We start from the raw sequence: 20,371 nt of genomic DNA, 5'->3' as shown, positions 1-20,371 counted from the left end.
AAAAATAATGTGTGGTCTGAATTCAAACAGCCACAACACATTCCACCAGCACGTCAAAACATCTCATCTGCATAAAGTCATTTTCTTAGCTTCTTTCCAAAGAAAAGATGTCAAACATTATTTACATATACTGTAGGCAAATGAGTTGTCTGCCTATTCAAATGATTTGTTGTATTTCTACTCAAATGACAACCAAGTCTATGGGGCACAAAAAAGAACACTATAGTCAGACATAAATAAGAGTTTTGCCAGGTTAATGTAGGTGGATCTTGAAAAAAAAGATTTGTTTAAAACTCACAATGTTGGTCTTATAGCTGGCGTCGCTACACACCAAACCCAAAGACGCCGGCACAGAGAAATTTGGGATGAAAGAGAGAAAGATGTTTTTTTTTAACATGCTTTCTAAGCAAATGACTTCCAAGAAAATTCACCATGCATATTGTCGAAACTTGCTTCAAACATGCAAAGTGTCCATCTGATCAGCCGGTTGAGTTTGTTCTTTATAATATGTGAGTCGAATCCATTTTAAATAACAGATTTTCAAGCAGAAGCTGTTAAATGTCAAATTTACCAACATGTAACTACATTTCAGTATGCATGATGTAAGTAAAGCTTAAATAAAGTTACTTTGGCAATGGTCCATGTTGGCCAAGCACATTAAGATGAATCCATAACATGCATACAAATAAAAGAAAACCACTGGAAATAAGAATAAGTAAAAGTAATGTATAATGTATAATGAAGTGGACAGAGCAGCACCCAAAACACATACACCGATTAGGCATAACATTATGACCAGGTGAAGTGAAAAACACTGATTATCTCTTCCACACGGCACCTGTTAGTGGATGGGATATATTAGGCAGCAAGTGAACATTTTGTCCCCAGAGTTGATGGGTTAGAAGCAGGAAAAATGGGCAAGTGTAAGGATTTGAGCGAGTTTGACAAGGGCCAGATTGTGACGGCTAGACGACTGGGTCAGAGCATCTCCTAAACTGCAGCTCTTGTGGGGTGTTCCCGGTATGCAGTGGTCAGGCTCTATCAAAAGTGCTCCAAGGAAGGAACAGTGGAGAACCGGCCACAGGGTCATGGGCGGCCAAGGCTTATGGATACACGTGGGGAGCGAAGGCTGGCCTGTGTGGTCAGATCAAACAGACGAGCAACTGGAGCTTTTCTTTTACATCACGTGGATGTGTGATGCTTTGGGCAATGTTCTGCTGGGAAACCTTGGGTCCTCCATCCATGTGGATGTTACTTTGACACATCCCACCTACCTTAGCATTGTTGAGACCATGTACAGCCTTTCATGGAAACGGTATTTCATGGTGGCTGTGGCTCTTTCAGCAGATAATGTGCCGCCACAAAGCAAAAATGATTCAGGAATGGTTTGAGGAGCACAACAACGACTTTGAGCTGTTGAATGGCCTCCAAATTTCCCAGATCTCAATCCAAACGAGCATCTGTGGGATGTGCTGAACAAACAAGTCAGATCCATGGAGGCTCCACCTCGCAACATACAGTGCTAAAAGGATCTGCTGCTAGCATCTTTGTGCCAGTGTAAAGGAGGCCAGCTAGTAGTTGCTGTGCGAGTAAACCTCACTCCTCTGATCTCAAGAAATGCTCTAGTGACTACTGCTAATGCTACTGACGCTAGAGATTGCAGTCTTTAGCCTCCTTGGTAGAGGGTCTGACTCTCATGCCGGCGGACTGGGGTTCGAGTCCCGCTTGGAGCGGGGCGGTTTGAACAGAAGGGGTTACACCAGCACACCTTCAGGGATATAGTGTAGTCCATGCCTCGACGGGTCAAGGCTGTTTTGCAGCAAAAGGGGGACCAACACAATGTTAGTGGTCATAATGTTATGCCTGATCGGTGTATGTTAATATGTACATTTTAAAGTGTTTCAACAGTTTTATCTTGTGTCAGAGCTTCCCCTCATGATGGACGATATACGGGGCCATGCATTAGAAATGCCTTGTGAAAAAAGTCTTGTAATATTGCAGTGTCTGTGAAATGGGAAAGAAAAAACACTCAAGAGGAATAACAACATTAGAGAAGATGAACCACTTCTGTGATGCATTTTATTCAGTAATTTTGGCGTTTGACAGCCTCAGTCTTCTTTAACTTCAAAATATTCACCTCTGGTGTTTCACTGAAAGGACAGAATGACATGAGAGTGAGTAAATAATGACAGAATTAAGGTTAGCATGTTAAAATTTGAACAAAAAAAATTAAATACAAACCTTAATATAGTTTAGGAAGACTCTCCCTCAGTTTTCTCTCAGGAGATCCAGTTTAGTGTATTTGTAGCTTTAATCAGACATTAAACTCATAGCTTGTTCGCTTGTTTATATATGAATTTGAAAGATGATTTATAAAAAATAAAAAACGTTCCAGCTCCAGTCAACGAGAGAGAGAGAGAGAGAGAGAGAGAGAGAGAGAGAGAGAGAAAGAGAGAAATATGGGAATGGAGGAGGAGAAAGATGATCATGTGACACGACTGACTGAAGTCCCACTGGTATGTAAAGCTGAACTTTTGCATCATTCTATCATCTCTCTCTCTATCTCTCACTCTCTCAGAGGAACAACTTTCATTCAGTGCTCAAACAAAAGCAGAAAGAATCGAGAAGTGAACATGAGGGTTTTCTTCAGGAGTCTGTTGCTTTTACTGGGTAAGTGAAATATCTTTTCTAATATCTTGGGCGTTTCTGAAAGATGAGGCTGGAAACAGAATGTAGATCACTAACAGAAGAACAATAATATACAATACATCATTCTAGAGAACATCGAATATTACCCAATTTACCTTTTTTTTCTTAAGTGTAAATCTAACAAAATACTAGGACTGCCTCCTAATAGTCGAGTAGAAGAGGCTTGATCTTTTTATTAGTCGCGCGTGGGGATTATGTGGGGACTCCACAGGAAGTGTAAAAATCACACAGGCTGTGACGGACAAATCTTTAGCGACAGGAAATCCAAACATTCGCATATCATTCATCGACCTCAAATATGTCTTATCACTTGAAACATTTAAGAAGAAGCAACTTTACAAGTCCGCTCGCTCTAATGTTAACCAAGATAAATGTGCACTACTATTAGGCGCCGGCGCGATCACTTTATTTAACTTAAAATACTCCATCATTTTTTGTCACAGATAAGAGTGATGCAAACTGTAAAGGGCCTACTTGTATTTCTTTAAACTCACAATAACAACAAAACGTTGTGCTTTTGTAAAATAAAGACAATAAAAACAAAAAGGATGCGCTTTCTGCCATCTCGGTCTCAGTGAACTTGAGCGCGTCACAAAAATTAACTGAAACTCAACTGGCCTCATAGACATATATAGAAATATATCAATAGAAAGCTTGAAATGTGCTTTTTAAAAGAACCAATTCAAGTGGAAAATAAATGTTCTCAGATTATGTAATCCTGAAACATGCATATAGGCGCGTCCACTGCCGAGATGACAATCTGTTTTTTCATGACACTCTCATTTAACCTAACCCTAACCCTAACCGTAACCCTACATCAAAAAATAAGTACAATGTACTTATTGTGCTCATATTGTATTGAAAAACACTTTTGCTGATATTGAGGTGGGATATGGGTAAAGTTAGGGACAGGTGTGGTGATATGGGTCAGTTTAAGGGTAAAGTTAGAGACAGGTGTGGTGGTATGGGTAAGTTTAAGGGTAAAGTTAGAGGCAGGTGTGGTGGTATGGGTCAGTTTAAGGGTAAAGTTAGGGACAGGTGTGGTGGTATGGGTAAGTTTAAGGGTAAATTTAGGGACAGGTGTGGTGGTATGAGTAAGTTTAAGGGTAAAGTTAGGGACAGGTGTGGTGGTATGGGTAAGTTTAAGGGTAAAGTTAGGGACAGGTGTGGTGGTATAAGTAAGTTTAAGGGTAAAGTTAGGGACAGGTGTGGTGGTATGGGTCAGTTTAAGGGTAAAGTTAGGGACAGGTGTGGTGGTATGGGTCAGTTTAAGGGTAAAGTTAGGGACAGGTGTGGTGGTATGGGTAAGTTTAAGGGCAAAGTTAGGGACAGGTGTGGTGGCATGGGTAAGTTTAAGGGTAAAGTTAGGGACAGGTGTGGTGGTATGGGTAAGTTTAAGGGTAAAGTTAAGGACAGGTGTGGTGGTATGAGTAAGATTAAGGGTAGGGTTAGAGACAGGTGTGGTGGTATGAGTAAGTTTAAGGGTAAAGTTAGGGACAGGTGTGGTGGTATGGGTAAGTTTAAGGGTAAAGTTAGGGACAGGTGTGGTGGTATGGGTAAGTTTAAGGGTAAAGTTAGGGACAGGTGTGGTGGTATGGGTAAGTTTAAGGGTAAAGTTAGAGACAGGTGTGGTGGTATGGGTAAGTTTAAGGGTAAAGTTAGGGACAGGTGTGGTGGTATGGGTAAGTTTAAGGGTAAAGTTAGAGACAGGTGTGGTGGTATGGGTAAGTTTAAGGGTAAAGTTAGGGACAGGTGTGGTGGTATGGGTAAGTTTAAGGGTAAAGTTAGGGACAGGTGTGGTGGTATGGGTAAGTTTAAGGGTAAAGTTAGGGACAGGTGTGGTGGTATGGGTAAGTTTAAGGGTAAAGTTAGGGACAGGTGTGGTGGTATGAGTAAGTTTAAGGGTAGGGTTAGAGACAGGTGTGGTGGTATGAGTAAGTTTAAGGGTAAAGTTAGGGACAGGTGTGGTGGTATGAGTAAGTTTAAGGGTAAAGTTAGAGACAGGTGTGGTGGTATGGGTAAGTTTAAGGGTAAAGTTAGAGACAGGTGTGGTGGTATGGGTAAGTTTAAGGGTAAAGTTAGGGACAGGTGTGGTGGTATGAGTAAGTTTAAAGGTTAAAATTAGTGACAGGTGTGGTGGTATGGGTAAGTTTAAGGGTAAAGTTAGGGACAGGTGTGGTGGTATGGGTAAGTTTAAGGGTAAAGTTAGGGACAGGTGTGGTGGTATGGGTAAGTTTAAGGGTAAAGTTAGGGACAGGTGTGGTGGTATGGGTAAGTTTAAGGGTAAAGTTAGGGACAGGTGTGGTGGTATGGGTAAGTTTAAGGGTAAAGTTAGGGACAGGTGTGGTGGTATGGGTAAGTTTAAGGGCTATGTTAGGGACAGGTGTGGTGGTATGGGTAAGTTTAAGGGTTATGTTAGGGACAGGTGTGGTGGTATGGGTACAATTAAGGGTAAAGTTAGGGACAACTGTGGTGGTATCTTAAACTCTGCGGACCCTGTACAGGGGTAAATAAATCTTGCATACAACATGATACAGACAAAATTATTTTTTCCAATATTTTCTGGAATCTAGTGGAAAACTCTCTGCAGGGTGCTAGAGCACACTTTCAAAACTGAATTAAATACATAATACCTTTTTCACCTAATACAAATTTTTAAACGAGGGCAGCCCTACAAAATATTATACTGTACTTATACGGTGATGGAAATATTATGAGATGGGATAAAAAAATCATATGTCAATGCTTTTGGGTTCTCTTGCAAAAAAGTTTTTGTGATTTTTTTTTTTTTACATCGCCATTCCATTCAAATGAGTTCAAATCTACAGCAGAATTTGAGTTTGTCTCATATTTGATGACATTTGCATCATTGATTCTGTTATTTTCCTATTTATTACTGTGAAGCCGCTTTGAAACAATCAGTATTGTATATAAAGTGCTGTATAAAGGAAGGTGACTTGATTTTACTTATTTTTCAGTTTACTAATACTGCCATCATTCTGTGTTTCTCATTTTAAGGGTTTTTCTCAGTTCAAATCGAGGCAGATGAAAAAGAAGGTGAGATTTCATTACATCTTTTGTTAATTAATTTGTGCTGCTGTGAAAATTTTTTAGGGCTCCACAATTTCCGACACATAATGAAAACTCACAAACTTAAAAATCCCATGCAAAGGAAATTTAAATGCCAATGGATTTTAAGGTGAAAATAAAGCAGGTACAGAATAATTCAATCGTTAGAAATGGTTCAAGGTATTCATTTTAGTGCTGTAAATCGCTTGAAAAACATGAACTAATTAATCAAATTTGTTCTATAATTAATCACGATTAATTAATAAAACCTAGCATTAAAGTTAAAAAAATGTTAAAAGCATTCACTTGAATAAGAGCATGATCATATATTGAAATGCTAGCCAAAGGATGACGGGGAAATGGATGCTGCGTTAATTGCGTTAAAAAATGTAATGAGTTAAACTGAACAAATTAATTGGACTAATAAGATTGCATCTATACTGAATAAAGCAGCAGTTTTTGTGACTATATGGGCTATTTAGGATTTATTATTTATTGTACAAAATATGATAAATGCCATTTTGAGAGAATAAAATAAGCATTCCTGAAATCCCTATTTTATTCCAATTCAAATTGGCTGCTTTTCAATTCCTTCCATCCAAGTCAACGGAGAAATCACAACATGATTTGCACCTGGGCAGCAAGATGTGTGGAAAAAGAGACTGTGATTTAGTCCTGCAGATGTTGCTTGTTTATGGGAGTGTTTATGAAATATTGAAGATCCACCCACCTACTGTAACAACATCTCAATGACTCACGGTCATCGGCTGTGAACTTTTTTCAAGCTTTAAACCTGTTTGAAATCTGCGGCGCTGTTCCCGAAGAGTGAAAGAGCAGCAATAAACAACAGCCAATGAATCTGCAAATGAGAAAAAAAGCACAAGAGGAGATGTAAAATTAAAACATTGTCTTATCACATTTTCTCTGGCTGTTCTTGCCATTACAAACACAGTACAGAGGAAAACGGCTCGGGTTATGTATATAACCCTTGTTCCCTGAGAAAGGGAACGAGCACTGCATCGGAACGACGAATCTGGGGACACTCCCTAAGCAACAGCGTATCTGAATGTAACATGACGTAACTATGACGGCATACCCGGAAGATACATAAAGGGGAGCCTGTGCATAGTAATGGCAGTTATCGCGATGAAGCATGCGCTCCAGGCGTGCCGAGAACCAAACCCGAGTCGGCCAACGTGGCGCCACCAGAAGCAGGCTGGCGCCTTGTCGACGGACCCGCTCCAGGACTCCCGGGAGCAGAGCGATCGGGGGAAATGCGTACAGACGCAGCCTCGGCCACGTCTGCAACATGGCATCCAGCCACAGTGGGGCCGGATGCGTGAGAGAAAACCACAGTGGAAAGTGGGTCATCTCTCGAGACACGAATAAATCCACTTCCACTGGGCCGAACCTCTCGCACATGGCCTCCACCACCTCCGGGTGGAGTCACCATTCCCCGGGCCCCAGCCCCTGCCTCGACAGGATGTCTGCTCCCTGATTTTGGACCCCCGGGACATACATTGCCCTGATGGACAACTGTTTCCCTTGGGCCCACAGGAGGATCTGATGCGCCAGTCTGCATAGAGGGTGCGACCTCAGACCCCCCTGCCGGTTGAGGTACGCTACGACAGACGTATTGTCTGTCCGTACCAGGACATGGTGACCGCAGAAGTCCGGGAGAAAGCTCCTGAGAGCCTTGTAGACCGCCATCATCTCCAGGCAGTTTATGTGCCAGGAGGAATGACGGCCCCTCGCAAAGCGGCCGTCCATGACCGCGCCCCAACCAGTGAGGGAGGCGTCTGTTGAAACGGATTTCCGGCAACAGGACGCTGTTTATGTGGGCTAGAACGACATCTCGATGCCGAACTGCCATATCGTACGACTGGGCCAGAATGAGCCAATCGTTGATATAATTCAGCACACGGATGCCCTGGAGTCTCATTGGAGCCAGAGCTGCATCCATGCACTTTGTGAACGTGCGTGGGGAAAGAGCTAGACCAAAGGGAAGCACTCCATATTGGTACGCCTCGCCCCTGAAAGCGAACCTCAAGAGCTTCCTGTGACACGGAAGGATGGATATATGGAAGTATGCGTCCTTCAGATCTATCGTGACGAACCAGTCCTCGGACTGGATCTGACTCACGATGGTGGGAATGGTGAGCATTTTGAACCTGAACCTCATCAGAGATCGATTCAAATACCTCAGATCTAGAATAGGACGCAACCCTCCATCCTTCTTTGGAACTATGAAGTACCGGCTGTAGAACCCAGACTCCCTCTCTGGCAGAGGAACATACTCTATGGCCTCCTTTACCAGCAAGGATTTTACTTCTTGTTCCATTACCCGAACCCGCTCTGGTACCACTACAGTCCACGTCACTCCACAGAATTTCGGTGGAGGATGACCGAACTGCAGTCTGTAACCCTTTTCTACAGTACGCAGGACCCACGTAGAAATACTCGCAAGGCGTTTCCACGTGCCGAGATAATCTACTAAGGGAACCAGCCTCTCGAGGCTGGCCTCGGGTGCCAACCGAGCCTCGTTCCCCTGAAGCGACCCGCCTCAGCGACTGCGGGTCCAGAACCAGAGGGCTCACGAGGCTGGCCGGCCTCATCAAACACGGCCAGCCGAGAGCGCAAGAGTCTAAGTGTGAGCCGGCTCCCTCGAGAGCCGCCGAGCATGCTCCACACCCAAACACTGCACACAAAGCGAGTGTGTGTCCGAGCCCGACATGTAGTGGGGACACGGATGCACACACTGCTTGAAGTCTCTCTTCTCAGTCGCCATTCTCACACACACTTTTCACTTTTTCTTTGAGACGTACAACAATAAATAGACAGACAGATTTCACACAGAGCGCTATGCTGAAGAGCGATAACTGCCATTACTATGCACAGGCTCCCCTTTATGTATCTTCCGGGTATGCCGTCATAGTTACGTCATGACGCAACACCAATAAGGATTGGCTTGATTTCATTCAGACTTCAGATACGCTGTTGCTTAGGGAGTGTCCCCAAATTCGTCGTTCCGATGCAGTGTGAGTTCCCTCGAAAGGGAACTAGCATTAAAAGATCAAGAGTCAAACAGACCAACTAAAGCAAACACTAAACCAAACTATTATTTTCAATAGAACATTCACATATAACCATATTTGAATAAGAAACAATATTGAGTCTATAAAACATGAAGCACAACAAGCATATGGGTGAGAACACTCGTTTAAACCGCACACACAGACAGACATTTGACTGAACATCACATTTTTGACATTGTTGATTCTTCCTGCAATCGTAATGCAATGTACTATGGTCATGGTCTACATTAAACCTTTAAATAAAAGGGTTATTGAGCTGTTTACACTGTGATAATAAAAGAGCCTGCACAGTGACAGGAAATAAAAATGAATGCAAAAAAACCTGCCTAATTTACCAGAGCATGTGAACGACGCTGGTAAAATGACATGCACTCAAATCCGCTCCGACATGAAATTTCTCTGTACTGCAGCCTACTATAGGCTACTTGTTGTAGCCATTAAAACAAGTATTTAGTTTCATATGTTTAAATATTGTTATTTTTTATTTTATTTTATGTTGATAATAAAAAGTGAACAGGACACATAAGATGCACAATATGTCAGAAGACATGGGGATCAGAAATGATTTTGACCGCTTCATTAAGTTTTATTTTGTTGAATGCCTTTCTTTAAAGTGAATTTTGTTTTGTATAAATTGTATCTTAATTTCAATCAGTGTTTTATCAACCAATTGCCTGGATTTAATAAATACAAAGCAAATATAGCAGACAATGACATGGAGGCGCCAGCGCCTTGTGAACAACGGCTTAAATGCGTGAACAACGGCTAAACTAGTAGAAATAAAAACTTTAGTTGGGGCAGCCCTACACTCAAAAAAAAGAGGACAAAATTATGCCTTTTAAGGTACAAGTGGCCGTCACTGGGGTGGTACCCTTAAGGGTACATATCTGTACCTCCAAGTCAGGGGTAGGCAAGTTCGGACCTAGAGAGCTGATGTCCTGCAGAGTTTAGCTCCAACCCTACTAAGCCACCACAGTATAAAACTCATGGCTCCCAGTATGCAGTGCAGCATTACCAGTGTTGGGGTAGTTACTCCAAAAAAGTAATTAATTACTAGTTACTAGTTACATCTGTAAATTGTAATGAGATTACTTTACTAGTTACTGTATTTGAAAAGTAACTACACTACTTATTACTTTACTTTCCCATTTCTTAATTTACCGTGCAGATATATGGACAAACATCATGGCTCTATGGCAGTGTTTCCCCAAACAAACAAAAAGGACTATTGTCAAATAAAGATAAAGAAAATAACAAGAACAAATAATTTAAATACAAGCAGCAGCACAAATAAATACTATTGAGCAAAGACACTAATAAAATAAACAATGCTTTTCAGGTTTTTCAGGTACGTCTAACATTAGTTTTCAGGTACAGAAATCAAACGTAAAATAACATTGCATATTTGACTGTATAAATTAAACATTAATCCTATTAAATTTACTAAATCTATTCAATCAAGAGCAGTGAGTGATGCCCTTGTCTTTTGTTGTTTGACATTAAACAGACAGCAGTAAAGGCTACTGCCCCTTTAAGACCTAATAAAACTGCCCCTTTAAGACCTAATAAAACTGCCCCTTTAAGACCTAATAATACTGCCCCTTTAAAGACCTAATGCTCGGATATGCGTCGTTTTAAGGCATATACAGACTATGTCTGCTAGGATACTCATCAAGATGGGCATGTTGACATAGTTTTTGTGTGAGTTTGTCCGTTCAAGAGCAAAACTTGAAAGAGAACTCAATATTTGCGCACTGTGAGACGTGTGCGCGCTTTCGGATGAGTGCACATAGACAAAATATTCTCACAGCGCGCGCAACTTCTCATTTGTGATGACGGCGAAAATGACTAGTATTCGAACATACTGCAGCACTATATGCATTGAACAAAGTTTGCAAAGAGAGAATTTGAAGGACTTTTACACGGCACCCCTGCTCTCGTCAGACGTCACCTCGGTTGGGAAACACTGCTCTATGGCAACGGTGCACGCAGCACTTAAACATATCAGATCTTTACACACAGGCAAACGCGGCTTGAGTAACGCAGGAAAGCGCGTTCCTATAGTCTAGTAAAGTAGTGTAGTTACTAGGGGTGTAACGGTACACAAAACTGACGGTTCGGTACGTACCTCGGTTTTGAAGTCACGGTTCGGTACGAGTTCGGTACAGCAGATTTACAAAATTGCTTTTTATTTATTTTTTATATTTAACAGTGGTTTACTGGAGAAAAAAGTGTCCTTGAATGAATTAAATTATATCTAAAAGTTTATTTAAGATATTTCTGTAAATTATATAGGGAGCCCTTACTTGTACATTAATATTAAAGGTTCACAACAGAGGCCAAACTATTAGCCTAAATTCAGGTGCTATTTATTTTTAGGTATAATAATCAACACTCAAATAACACATTGTGTGCAAATATGTAAACTTCACATAAGGCAGTTTTTGCATTAACTTCTAAATCTAATTATAAAATAGTTTTTTTCTCCAAATCGTTGTTGAAATATAATAATTTATATACAGTGTCTGTCATTTTCATGACAGGTTTATTTAACATGCATGAAATAATCAAGACATCACTAACAGGTTAAGTAGAATATAATGAATATAACGGCTAATATAGAGCATATATTTAGCGAAAGAGTTGATTTCTCTAGTGAATAAAATTCTGTGGACACTGAATGACTGCCTGAGGTAAATGTGATGCTAACGTTACATGATATTGTTTAGTTCACAAGCAGTTATATTGACATCTTTCCGCAGTTGAAACACTGATTTAGCGATTACACCACATATATACATGACAGTAAATTGTAATGTATCCTCAGCATACCTTCAGATCGTCATTCATGTTTATTCTTGAATCTTTAGTAACAGATGATCGATCGCCTTCACAGATGATCGCGTTCACGCGCGTGCGCTTCAGTGACCAGTCACGCCACATAGAGCGTCAAAACGGCATTTATCGTTTGAATTTCGTGGAATAAAATGGACTGAATACTTAATATGTTCGTGTGGGAACTCGGATTGAAGTGTGTTCCGCGCTTACAACAAGCCGACAGTGAACTGTTAAAGATTACATTCATAACCGTTCGACGCGTGCACCGTTCACAAATGATCGCGGTCACGCGCCCACTTGAACTGTGTTTAGTGATCACTGATCAGTCACGCACATTAAAGAGCATCAAAACGTCATTTATAGTTTGAATTTCATGATAATATGGACTGAATACGTATATGTTCGTGTGGGAACTCGGATTGAAGTGTGTTCCGCGCTTACAACAAGCCGACTGTTAACTGTTAAACATTACATTCATAACCGTTCGGTACACGCGTGCACCGTACCGGTAGCCCTGTACCGAAACGGTTCAATACGAATACGTGTACCTTTACACCCCTAGTAGTTACCAATATTTTTAGTGTAATTTTAGTGCTTTACTTTACTTCGTTACCCAAAAAAGTAATATCGTTACTGTAATCCGTTATTTTGTAACTCGTTACCCCCAACACTGAGCATTACATATGTCACCATTGTCAGCAATGGTGACATTCTGGGATAGTTTTATTCCTAAATATTTAAATATCCTAAATATGGGGAAAGAGGGAAAAAACAAAAAAGGAAAAAAAAAAGAAAAAAAGGCAAAAAAACTCTGGCCCGTAGGTTTATCACAGCTCCTGTGCATGCTGTCTTCTTGGCCGTTTCTAAGCCACTTAGGAGTTATCGTTCAGTATCTACATTCCCACACATTCCAACGGAATTTAAATGTTCATGAAGAAAAAAAAGAAAGGAACACAGGCTCACCTTTTTTATTTGTTTTCCTTAACCTGCTCCTCAGTGACAATATTCATTGATAAATCTGTCAGCTGCTTCCCATTCCACTTTCGAGGCTTTTGTTCGAATCCTTAGGGCTGCTTGGCATGTCTGGGGCATCATCTTCAATTTGGTGTACCGGGGCCTTCCGTGTGGAAGCTTTAAAATATCTCGACGTAGCCATACCTTTTTGTGTTCTTTCTGAGAAATCTGAATGCACTGAATTCTTAACTATCTGCAGTGAGCAAATGGTCGTGTAAATTTGTAGGATTATAAACAATTCAAGTAAATTAGTTCCTGAGTGTGACTAGGATCGTTAACTTGCGGCCATCTTGATCGCTGCCCCCACGTGACTCCCATTTATTTATTTTCTTAACCGATCAAGAGAACATGTAAACACTTGATTGGATTGAAAACCATAACTGGAAAGGACTGCGCTGACGTAGAAATGACGTTGACGTAGAAACGAGCTGCAGTTGATGTTAAATAAAATGTCATAAATGACTCGTGTTATTCAAAATTCTCCTTCCACTCATAGTCTGTGAGAGCAAAACTACGTCCCATCAGTCCCCACATCATACTCTCATCCACAGTTTTATTTGTATAGCACTTTTTACAATACACTCTGTTTTTCCCATGAACATATTCCAGCGAACAGAGCAGGATGGGGCACACCCAGCCAGTCGTCGGTAGATTACTACTGTTATGCCCAAAACGCTCTGGATAGGGATCCCTACACCATCACACATTCACTGACAGAAAGCAACCCGTGGTGGAAGCTGGATCTGCTGAAGGTGTACACCGTGAACAGAGTGGTCATCACTAACAGACTACTAGACATCTGCTGCAGCGACAGGATAAACGGGGCAGAGATTCGGGTCGGAAACATTCCTACAGATGTTTTCAGCAACCCCATGTGAGTCTTTCTGATATATTCTTATTTACAGACATTCTGTCCAGTTGGCTGGTAACTTTTTACTAAGCATCTTTAGAACCAGTTAACTGTTTGCCTCCACTGTTCACTGATGATAACTCTGACCGGTTATGCAAAACATCCTGTTGATATGAATCAGAGACTTCAGCAAACTTTTTTTAATTGTGAAATATTATTCCACTTTCAAATAACTGCTTTCAGTGTGAATAACTTATTCCTGTGATCAAAGCTGAGTTTACTGATCAATTTCTAACATGAATAATGACGCCAATATTGGTGGTTGTGTTGGTTAAGAGAATGTTTGAAACATTACAAAATTTGACAATAATAATATTTGTAACAAGCTTTATTAGCATGGCAAATAATTGCACATTTCAATTGCATTTGCAGCTTAGCTGCAAATAAAATAATTGTTCAAAACATCATATTGTACATAAGTTGGGCAAATATCAAACCATAAAATATACAGTATATTAAATACATTTTGAGAGAAGAAAATAATGTCATAATGAGCAAAAGCAACTCACACTATTGTCTCTCTCCAGATGTGCTGTAGTTTCTAGTATTCCATCAGGAGCTTCCCAGAGCTACTCGTGTAATAGGATGGCGGGACAATATGTATTTGTGGTTATTCCTGGAAATGATAAGATTCTGACTCTCGCTGAGGTGGAAATCTATGTGGTTTATCCAGGTAATTCATAACACCTGTTCTAAACGGGTCACTCCTGGTCAAAATTGACTTTTTGAAGCCATTCTGATTGCATTCAAGTGGTGTTAATATAGTTATAGAGTGTAGTTCTAGTCTTAAACCAGACAGATCTGATAGAAGTGCATTGCTAAAATAAAATAAACGCTCATAAAATAAAATATATCTTGATACTGTCATTTTACAGATAATTTGGCAGCAGGAGGAATCGTCACACAATCATCAACCTATGACAGCTGGATCGCTGAATGGGCCATTGATTTCAATCCAGGTTTTTTCCCACAACCACCGTTAGCGTGCTCGTCAACTAATACTCAGACTAACCCATGGTGGAGGCTGGATCTGGGTCAGATTTACAGAGTTAGTAAAGTGGTCGTCACTAACAGACTAGACTGCTGTCCGGAACAAATAAACGGAGCAGAGATTCACATCGGAAACTCTTTGGATAACAATGGAAACAACAATCTTGTGTGAGACCCTCTATCAGTGGCTTAATATCCATAGAAATCCCTGATTCCTCAATAGAGCCCTGCATTTCTGCCTGAGCCTTTCTGCCAATTTTCACGTCATACCTCAAACGCGGGCCGGGCTTTGGGCCTTTTTCCTTCATTTTATATTTTAGACATTCATTAATTAAAAGATACAATGAGATGTGCTGCGCTGGTGGAAACAACATGAGACCACGATACTGCGACTGTCACGACGGCTCGCACAGTGTTTAGAGTACGGTGCGGGGCTGGCGCTATGCAACGGATCGCCGCAAATGAGTAAACCAAGCCAACACAAACTGCCTCTAGTGAAACTGAAAAAAGTCTTAGACATTGAAACTAAATGCTCTTATCTGTGCTTAGGTCGCTCGTTCTCACATTGCGGTCTTTGATCTTGAAATCTAGATCTGTTGCTTTCATTGATGCGAACTCGTTAAATGTGCATATAGCATGGGGCTGGAATTGAAGATCAGATTTATATTCATATTGTAGAGAGGTGTAAGGTAAGACAACCAGCATGTTTTTGTTTTTTCCGATTGTGTGGCCCGTTTTGTTTGCGTGCGCCGTTGCGAGCAGCATATAGCCTCAGCTTGTCAAAAATTGCCTTTTTTTAGGCCAAACGTTTAAACTAACATTGTGATGCTTGAAATGTTTTATATCTATGGATTTTATTGCAAGACAAGTCGAGTGTTGATTTGAGAGGCTAAATTGATCAAACATGCGGTTAACTCACTGTCGGCCGCTTGGTCGTTACTTTAAAAAACAAAAACTTTAATTTAACAAACAAAAAAATGCTTTAAACATTTTTCTAAATTAACTTCATTAAGAAACGGAACGAAATATAACTACTTTGGCATTAAAAACAAAACTGAACTATTTTAATGGCTGCAACAATGTGTAATAGGGCCGGAGGATAAAAAATTTACACAAATCTAGGCCCTAGCCCGGCCCTGGCCCAAGATGCTGAGGCCCTAGCACGGCAGGGCTCTATTCCTCAAGGCTGAAAACATAAGTGCAGAAAGAATAAAGTCTAAATGAAGTTTTCTCTGTCTCTCTGTAGATGTGCTGTGATTTCTAGTATTCCAGCTGGTGGTTCGTCCACCTACGCCTGTAACGGTATGGAGGGTCGATATGTGAACCTGATCATTCCTGGAGATTCAAAGATTCTCACTCTGTGTGAGGTGGAGGTCTATGGAGAAGGTCTGATCAAACATACTATGTTGAAATATGTCCATTTATTATTGATTTCTTTACTGATTATACTACTCTCAGCAGTCAATAAAACAAATGTGTGGCCGACACCATGTTCCCATTCAGTCAGTCAAGCGTGCGCACAAAGATGCCTCTTAGACTACGCCCGATCCCAATATACACATTAGGGGTGGGCAATATCTGAATATTTAAAATATATCGAGATATCTTTTAAACACAATATGGATTTTGACACATCATATATATATCGATATATTGTTTATATTTAATTCTGATTCCGCCATTTTGCTTGTTTGCCTTCTCTGTGCTGTGCTCGCCCCCGCTCGCTTGCCCCCCCGCCACCTTGCTTTGGTTCCCCCTCCCCTCGCGTGTTGTCTCATTGAACATGGCGGCGTTCGCAACCAGCCCGGAGGCTACAGAATTCGTCTCAAAAAAAGGACGACTGGCTCCATTATATGGAGATACTTCGGCATTAAGGCGTCGGACGAACAGCAGACAGATGTCTACTGCCGTGAATGCCGAAAGTTGGTGCCAACCAAAGCTTCTAGCACCACAAACCTTTTCCACCATTTACAGACAAGGCACAAGCTCACAAAAGAGGAGTGCACCAGACTAAGGATCCCGGCCACTAAACCCACTAGCTCTGGCAACACTCCACACACTACAATCACTACACAGATAACACTCCACAAATCTTTAACGCGGAGTGTAGAATATGAAAGAAAGAGTGCAAGGTGGTGTAGCATCACCGAGTCCGTGCCATTTCATATAGCGGTGGACATGGCACCCATTTCCATCGTTGAACAACGTGGCTTTATACGTATTATTTATTTTATTTTACAGTTAAATTATTTATGTAATCATTTTTTTTTTGTATCTTAAATATCACAGAAGCACTTTGTTCCTATATGCACTGCCTACCTTGAGTTGAGTTGTTTTATTTTTGAATGAAAAGAAGGCAATATGTATTATTTCTTCCTTTATTTTACAGTTAAATTATTAGTTTTGTATACAGGGATTTATTTTTTCTTTTCGAAAAAGCACTTTGTTCTTTGCACTTCAATAAAAAAAAGACTGTGGTATTTGGCATATTTGTTTTTGCAGTAGTTTTTGGGGGGTTATTTTTCCTGTAAAGATATCGAGATATATATCGTATATATCGAGATATAGCAAAATATATCAAGATATATTTTTTGCTCCATATTGCCCAGCCATATACACAGAATTACAGTATTTCAAAATATCTGTATTGGCGAGTATTCACGCACACATTATCTGTTATGTCTTAAGTGAACGTTTGGTTAACTGTCAGGGAAAAGCATCTGATGTGTATCATTATATTAGACCCGTGCGGTACAGTAGGTCTTAATATATAGGTTGTCTTTTTCATTAATGTTAATCAAACAATCGTACTATCGTGGGGGAAAAAGTTGAATATATATTATTCCTATAGACGATTGGTGTGAGACAAATTAGGTGTTATTACAAGGGATTTTAAGGTATGGTCGCTGGTGATTTTGTTTTGGAACCTTCAGAAAACTTTACCTCTATTTTTCTCAAAATTGACTTTGCTGACTCTATTGACTTCAAACTGGTGTAGCTCATGAATTTTTTGTCTGATTCCAACAAATCATACATCATTTTGCAGGCTCTTCAATAGAGAATAACTAATTATTGAAAATTTGCTCATTGCGACTTATGCCAGCCCGGGTCACAAATATATCTTGATACTGTCATTTTACAGGTAATTTGGCAGCAGGAGGAATCGTCACACAGTCATCAACCCATGACAGCTGGATCGCTGAACAGGCCATTGATTTCAATCCAGGTTTCACACAACCATCGTCAGCGTGCTCATCAACTAATATTCAGACTAACCCATGGTGGAGGCTGGATCTGCGTGATACTTACAGAGTTAGTAAAGTGGTCGTCACTAACAGGCTAGACTGCTGTCCTGAACGAATAAATGGAGCAGAGATTCACATTGGAAACTCTTTGGATAACAATGGCAACAACAATCCCAAGTGAGACCCTCTTTCATTGGCTTAATATCCATAGAAATCCCTGAGTCCTCAAGGCTGAAAACACAAGTGCAGAAAGAATAAAGTCTAAATGAAGTTTTCTCTGTCTCTCTGTAGATGTGCTGAGATTTCTAGTATTCCAGCAGGTGGTTCGTCCACCTACGCCTGTAACGGTATGGAGGGTCGATATGTGAACCTGATCATTCCTGGAGATTTGAGGATTCTCACTCTGTGTGAGGTGGAGGTCTATGCAGAAGGGCTGATCCAAATATGTTGAAATATGTCAATTTATTATTGATTTCTTTTATTGATTATACATGCTCTCAGCAGTCAATAAAACACACATGTAGTCGACACTAAACCATATTCGTCCTCACTGCAAGTGATCCTGTATTTAATGGTGTCTGGGTGTTGTGAACTTTTATCTTCTAAAGTGTAGGAAACTCAGAAGTGAAGACCAGGATACTTCGGGATCGCGTTCAAACAGAAGTTATTCTTTTAATGAGAACTCTCTGCGCTGCACGTCGTCCGAAAACAGTCTAACTAAAGAAGTTGTACATTGTATTTTATCTACATTTTAGGGGGAGGGATTATACAGCAGGGGAGGAGACATTCAAACTAAGGAATTCATATGTTGTGTAGGTAATTGTATAGGTAAAAGGACACACCTCAGACATAACGGTGTCACCCGTCCAGATTCAATCAGCATAACAGTGTCATTCAAATGTATAGATGATAATTCAATCACTCGGGGGCTCCAAGAGCCATTAAAGACAAATGGTGCTCATTTTACTTACAATGAAGAGAACAGGAACTGGCCGGGAAGATACAGATTTTGGGAAACCCGCCCAGACAGAGTATCACCAATCCTAATCCCAATCAGCCAAACGATATTGTGCTCTGAGCTTGTTTTGCTAAATGGTCAGGAAAGCAATAAAGACAAAAGACTTAATGTCTCCAACCCATGGGCTGATTATCTTGATCATGTTAGAATGTAGTCAATCTTTACCTTAAACTGTACCACAATATATTTCAAACATATTAATACATTTGTAATCTTACATTGGTCATATTTTGTTTTACTTTGTGTAGTTTTGTTGATGCTTTTTGGGGATCTGTCCAAGTTGCATCTGTTTAATCTTTATGTGACAGGTGAATTTTGACCAAAATACTGTAGATATTATAGACGCACAGCCTTTGATGCCAAAAGCAAAATATACAAACATATATTTTGGAATCCTAAAAATGTATGAGTATATGATTATTTGCATTTATCTTTATTTTCTCCTGCTGACTGTGACCCATCAGAACCACTGATCTAAACGATAGAGATTAACATCATGTGTGTGTCTTTCAGGTCCTTGTTTAAAGCAAACTGTTGTGAAGCTCAAACTGAAGTCCAGCTTGAGTCTTGTGATGATTTAAGGGGTTCAAGTCTGGTGTATTATCCAGACAAATTTGATGTATTCATAAAATTAAACTGTCCCAAAGAAATCTAATAACTGTCTTCATCAATTTTCTATCATATCCTGTTTCTATGTGGGGATTTTATCAATTCAACTGACCCTTCACAGACCAGAGCAGGTGAAACAACATATAATCACATATTCAAGTGCAATACAAATTCATAATACACAGATTCCACCAGTACAATAAATCCAAACATATCGAAAAAGCACAAAAAATACAAGTAATTTACAAAAACCTCCATCCGTTAGCTTGAATCACCAAATACATAAACAAGTGAAATACAATTAGCACAAAGTAATGGTCAAATTTACAATATCCCATAAAAATAAACTACAGCAGAAGAGAGTTACACTTTCCCTAGCATGACTGGTTTATCACCAGTCTCGTTTAAATCAGGTTGGGTGCACAATTTCAGTGGTTACGACCCTTCGCTGGTTTTTTTAGAGGTCTATGGATTAAGATGGGGAACATTAGGCAAATCTTAAGCAATTTCTACCATTATATTACTCAGAGAGTGAATAAGACCAACAGGAAGCCGTCACATACCTTGAACCCTCGGTTGATTAACCCAAACCTTGCTTACTCGAGGTTTGCTGGTTCCAAAAACCAGTCCGGGAGTAAGTTCAGACAACTCAGAGTATGTTCCCGGTCAACACACAAGACATTCTCAACAGAGCGACGAATCGATGATTCACCATGGAAACAGAGAATAAGAAAAAGTGTTCCATTCTACTTCCTCTTCTTCTTTTGTTTAATGGCGATTTACATAACCTGTGCACATCACCAATTTGGTGGTTATGCAATAATTTGTTCAATGTCTTCGTTTAATATTCACTGAGAATAAGGATTATATTGTT

The 20,371-nt window shown here is 40.2% G+C and overlaps 1 protein-coding gene across 1 annotated transcript; it reads left to right on the top strand.

Moving 5' to 3' along the window:
* Positions 1–2,518: 2,518 nt before the first annotated feature.
* LOC307120770 (uncharacterized protein) lies at positions 2,519–19,574 on the top strand. The gene is made up of 8 exons (XM_079807944.1): positions 2,519–2,670; positions 5,728–5,766; positions 13,335–13,599; positions 14,163–14,308; positions 14,511–14,793; positions 15,872–16,011; positions 17,768–18,047; positions 18,162–19,574. The coding sequence occupies exons 1-8, from the start codon at positions 2,634–2,636 to the stop codon at positions 18,319–18,321; spliced, it is 1,350 nt and encodes a 449-aa protein (XP_079664070.1). The 5' UTR covers positions 2,519–2,633; the 3' UTR covers positions 18,322–19,574.
* Positions 19,575–20,371: the final 797 nt, after the last annotated feature.

The sequence above is a fragment of the Gobio gobio genome, assembly GCF_949357685.1.
Source record: "Gobio gobio genome assembly, chromosome: 2".
Lineage (NCBI taxonomy): Eukaryota > Metazoa > Chordata > Actinopteri > Cypriniformes > Gobionidae > Gobio > Gobio gobio.
Note: the sequence above shows the minus strand (reverse complement) of the source record. Positions and strands in the feature narration are given on the sequence as shown.